We start from the raw sequence: 5,598 nt of genomic DNA, 5'->3' as shown, positions 1-5,598 counted from the left end.
AGTGTTCCCCGGGGGCAGAGAGTGTGGTCTTTTGTCTTCTCTATCTGACCCTATTTGCAAATATATACCTTTTGTATCACCAACAATGTGTGCCTAAAGGATCATTGAGCCTCCAAAGAAACGAACCGTGATTTTTACATCAGTCCATACCAATCCGACTGTGCTGTAAAAGGCCTTCCTGATCCTAAATGTGGCACTTGGTCTGAGCCTGAGTGAAGAGGCACTCCCTGGGTTTGAATTGCGGTTGGAGCATTTGCCCACTCCAGTCAAATTCCTCAGCCTTTGCCGCAGCCAACACCAAGTACTTCTGAGGAACAAGAAAGAAATCCCTGGCATATGTAACAACAGGTCATCGCTTCCCTGTGATGACCAGGAAAGTGTGTGGTTTTTTTTTTTTACTGACACCAGTGGTATGGATTCCACACTTTCTTCATTCCAAATCAGCCACCTGACATACAAGCTCACCTGGGATCAATATGAAAGTCCTCTTCTTTTCTCAGGAACTACCACCAGTTTAAAAAACAGAAAAATGAAACAGCCTTCCGCTTCCTTGCCTCCCAAATATGCCCTTGATCTAGAATATTTTCAGCATGGTGTGCTTGGAAGTGAAGATGCCTGCTTCTTTGAAGGTTTGCACTGGGATTCCAGACTCTATATCAAACCTTAGTCTATCCAAACTGCATTGTGACTGATGAGACTATTTCATGTTGTTTGTTTGTTTTAGGTGTGAGAACTTGCGTGTGTACAAGCTGGGGCTTTTTTCAGGTCTTTGGTGGGCATTAGCGCTTTTCTGCTGGATCAGTGACAAAGCATCTTGTGAGATCTGGTCATCATTTAACTTTTCCATATTTGCACTGTGTATGGTAAGTGCTGAGTGTGAACTCTGCATTATAATTGGAAGACGACAGTCTTTTAGTACTGTGCCTTATGCATACGTGGACTTCAGAGCCAGAAGTAGCAGCAGGCAGCCTTGCTTAACTTGTAAGACATGACACCAACAGCATGTCATACTCCAGTAAATGAATGTATGTGGTGCCTGGCCTATTCAAATTCTGAGGAGCCAGTTTTTTAATTAATAGGTTTTGGCTACAAAATGATCTTCCAAGTGTAAACCAGTGCATCATTGTCCATTTGAAATAACAACTTTGAGAGGGAATAATTCTCCTCGTTTTTTGTTTGTTTCTTTTTCTTTTAAAGAAAAAGCTGTGACCATTCCTTCTAGTTATTTAAATATGAACGAAAGTCCTTTTTTATTCAAGGCTATGTCCATCTTTTATTCAAGGTGGAGTCCATCCTTGGAGTCCACTTCTTGCTGCATGCCCAGAAGGTTGTGCAGTTGAGGCCGTTTTGGAAGAAAAATATGCTGCGAGTGTGCAGAGAAGGGCAATAGTTCCCTGCATATCTTGTCTGTCCAAAAGTCATTATTCAGGAGGGATTGGAGAATGATTGATTCGACATGCCTTTGACAAGCATTGAGCTTTGTGACTAATTTGTGTTTATCCGTCTTCGCAGGCACATCCTCACTTGTCTTGCTGCTTACCTGGGTTGTGTCTGCTTTGCCTACTTTGATGCTGCTTCTGAAATCCCTGAACAAGGCCCTGTCATAAAGTTCTGGAGTAGTGAGAAATGGGCTTTCATTGGTGTTCCCTATGTCACTCTTCTCTGTGCACACAAGAAATCACCTGTGAAGATTACATGAAGTCAGCCACATTGTAGAGGGGCTGATTTTATTTATTTTCATTACAGACTGTGCTTGCTTTATGATTAAAACCAAACCAATCCCTGGTTATTATTTTTATTTTAATTTTTCCTCATTCACAGCCCTGACAAATGTTGTAATAAGAGGCAGTGAGAGAGTCCTTTCCCCTCCATTCTAGAGAGGAGACGAGGAGGCTTCTTGTGGGGCTCAGTGCTGGCACTGGTTAGACTTGTTCTGTGCTTTTTGATGTAGCATTCATTATGATATATAAGCCCTTTCCAAATATCAAGGTAAAAGATTTTTTTCCATGTTGGGTTGAAACTACATATTCTCAGAGCCGGATTCTCTTTTACTTATTTCTCTTCCTCCTGAGCTCTGTTTAGTGCAGGAACAAGAAGGGGTACAACCATGCTTTCAACCCAGTTTGGTGTCTCCCCAGTTATGTGCCCTGCCCCCATTGTAAGTTAGAGCAGCCTTGCACACTTTGTTGCTTATAGCATTGCAGCTGTTCTCCCCAGTACTCTGGGCTACAAAGGAGGTAGTGGAAAGTCATGGTGCTCATTCTGCGCTATAGGGGAACTCCTCAAGCTCTTGGTTTTTTCTCCAGTAGCTAGACATGCTGGCAGTGTGAATGAACAGCTGGACACGGGCGCAAAGCTGGACAGCTTGATGTAAATCAATTGATATAAATTTAAGTCTTGTATTTAGGGTTCCTAAAAGTATTTTAATACTGGAATTGCAGTGTCCTCCAACTAAGCTAGCTATAGTATTAATGATGATCAATTTGTGTGGGGAGGGAGGAGGCCACAATGAGCTTAAGTGAAATTTGTATGCAATGAATTTTTCTCATCTAACTTCTGGAAACTGTCATAACAAGTCCCTTCTGCCTCTGCTGAGATTGCTGGGCTTTACAGGATTTGGTGGGGAAATGTCAACATTTATTTGGTGGAGGCAAAAATTTTGGGGGTGATGCCCAAAATCTTGCCTATATCTATACCAACCAAAAGGTATCCCGGTACCCTTCCTCCAGCCTCTGGGTGCTGGGATACCTGAAAGGTTGCTTTATAGCTATACCCACCATACCGTTGGTCCAATAAAAGATATGCCACAATAATTCTTGCTTCTCGCAAGAGACCATCATGGTAACAGTATCAGCTCAAAACATTTATATGGCAGGATTTTTAAGAGGCAGTTCACGTTGTCCTAGCTGCCTCATTTTCCATTAAGTTCATTGGAAGCCTGAACCAGTGGTTCAGACCAACAGACTACTGTCCACTCACAAAATGTCTCACAGCTCATGCTTCCTTATCAGATATCAAATTGGAAAAGAGGAACTGAGACAGATATGTGTTTGACAAATCTGCTCGGGACAATTTACCATGGCCTATGGGACCATTAGTTTGGGAACTGCTGGCCTACACTATCAACATTAACATTTGGAAAAAAACTTGTAGAAACTTCTAGTCAGCTCAATTCCAAATCCAGTTAAGTGATCTTTTTTTGGGGGGGGAAATATGTGGCTTGATCACTTGGCTAAGACCTTTAGTACTCTACTTTGGCTTAAGTTTGGGAGTTGTTAATTCCTGCTTTAGTGTAGCCTAGATTTAGTTTATATTTTGTACTAGCCTCCGGGATATATTATCGTTTTGCTCTAATGTTTAACTTTGTTTTGATTAGGTGGGAGGTATGCTGTTCAATTTCTTAGGAAATTGGGTGTGATCACTCATGAGCATTCCAGAGTCTTTTGGCAAAACCAATTCTTCATTATTGTATGGTTGAGACGGATTATTTTCTTTTCTATTACTGTAGTCTCACTGCCTTCAGGGGAATTATTTTTGCATATGCTTGTAAGTACAGTTCTCTTTGCCTAACTGCTGCTGTCACGTAGTTCTACTTCTTACTTGCTAACATGCCACTAAGAGATGGAGACCGATTCTTGGCTGAGGAACACCACAGTACTAGAATGGAAACACAAAGATTGGCTCCCCAAAACTGGTTGTGGCTGGGTGTGGTGTGCTGATCTGTCCCTGTGGTACAACTTAAATTGGTCTGGAAGGAGCCAATGCAGTACCTGTTGAGCAGCAGGGTGTGGGGGAATCTGAGCCTTTATCGCAATAGGAGGGAAAGGGAGGATGGTGTAAGAATCTTTACTTTTGTCTTCACACTTCTGGAGGCTTCTGTGTGCTAGGCTGAACCTCCTTTGACCAGTATGAGCAGATGTAGCATTCTAATGTACCTGTTATGACATGGAATGATTACAGAGCCATGGAAGATTTGGTCCGAATTGTCCTTTAGTACAGAACGAAAACAAACTTTCATTGCTTTTTCTGTCGCATCTTGCTTTCTTTAGTGCACAAGCTTGACAGCTTGGTAGGAAGGTGAATGCCATTGTGACTTCCAAGCACTCAGTTCCCACAGAAGTGTATGAACGCAAGTGTACTCTCTGTGTTACTAAACAATTAACTTGCTGTATTTGTATTAGGTGAAGAGTTCATTCAACTGATGACGTACAAATTCCATTGTAGAACATGCAGCGTAAGTCTGCAGTGTTCTACTGTAACAAGAGCATCCAGTCCACCTTGTTTGAATACTGACTTTTCTGAGCATAACAGTTGCACTTTAAAGACAATTTCATGTTTTATCTCTTCCATTAAAGCCTGGGTGCCATTTATGTTTTCATTGTGAATTGTAGAGTAATGACCAATAATGAAAACTGGGCTCTGAACAGCAAAGTAAAAGAAAAATCATAACTAAGATTTTAAACTAAGGCTCTGATTCAAGAAAGCATGGAAGCACATAATTAACTTTCACCATGTGCTTGTGTGACTTCCTGAATTTGGGCCTAAGACTTGAATCCCACAAATGGTTAAGCACATGCATGACTAGTCATATTTGGTGTCTTAAGTGCCATGTGTACAGGATTAGCATCTAAGTTGCTGGGAGGTGACTAGAAGATATGTTTTTAGATCCAGCTTGTCTGTTCTGGTGTGGTGGGCAGAATGTGGAAATATTATGGCTGCCTATTTGTAAGGTAGACCTATTTTAATAGTATTTAGTATCATACATCTTTCTTTATGTGAAACTTACATTAAGCCATATGGATTTGAAAGGATCAGCTTTGTTTAGCCCTGAGGTGGATACACGTTTACACGCAGGCACATCCTAGACGTAAAAGCCCACTCCCTTGATTCAAGCACACCCGTAATGCACCTGGCAGGCCTAGAAGGTTAGTGGTCGCTAACAATGATACTATTTTCTGTTTCATTTGAGTTCTATGTATTGAAAGTTTATAGAAAGCATGTTATACCTTGCACTATTAAATTAAGTTTAGAACCAATGTTTTGCTTTCATTGTTAAATTTCTAATGCTACTTATTCTACAAAGGACTGCACTAGAGTCCTATCACTTCTGGATTTTAAGTCTTTAAAGTTCTTGTTTGCAAGTCTTATTTTTTCCATAACCATGAAGGTTAGAACCTTCCTCCTTTTCCTTCTTGATGACATTCTCTAGTAACATGATTTCAGGAGCTGGGGCTTTTAAAGAAAAGAATACCTGTGATAAGACTCTAATGACAAATCATGAAAATTGACAACGTATCGCTTTTGAAATCCAACATAACTCCATTCATGGAACTGGAAATGCACTTGGTTTATACTGGTAGGAGAGAGGTAAGAATGGAGCCTCCTGTTCCAAAGTTTGTTTTATATTTATTACACTCAGAAGCTAGCCAAAACCTATTTGTGCATGTGATTTTTAACTTTGCATATTTTATATATGATTAATTTTACAGGATCGAGCTCCAGGTTGGTATACTATGCTTGTGGTTATCCTCAGAGTGTGCTTCCTTTTTATGCATGCTGAAAGAAATGGTATACCTTAATTGTTGTATTAACATGGTG

General features: G+C 40.6%; 1 protein-coding gene across 1 annotated transcript in view; it reads left to right on the top strand.

The window, feature by feature from the left end:
- Positions 1 to 1,759, top strand: part of ACER2 (alkaline ceramidase 2) — a 23,238-nt gene extending 21,479 nt beyond the window's left edge. Inside the window, 3 exon segments of the mRNA XM_019554736.1 lie at positions 630 to 839; positions 841 to 863; positions 1,513 to 1,759. Of these exon segments, the coding sequence (XP_019410281.1) occupies positions 630 to 839; positions 841 to 863; positions 1,513 to 1,699 (420 nt within the window). The 3' untranslated portion in view covers positions 1,700 to 1,759.
- Positions 1,760 to 5,598: the final 3,839 nt, after the last annotated feature.

This window comes from Crocodylus porosus, unplaced genomic scaffold, assembly GCF_001723895.1.
Source record: "Crocodylus porosus isolate Cpor-Errol unplaced genomic scaffold, CroPor_comp1, whole genome shotgun sequence".
NCBI classification, from domain to species: domain Eukaryota; kingdom Metazoa; phylum Chordata; order Crocodylia; family Crocodylidae; genus Crocodylus; species Crocodylus porosus.
The sequence above is the reverse complement of the archived record's forward strand: the minus strand, read 5'-3'. Positions and strand labels throughout refer to the sequence as shown.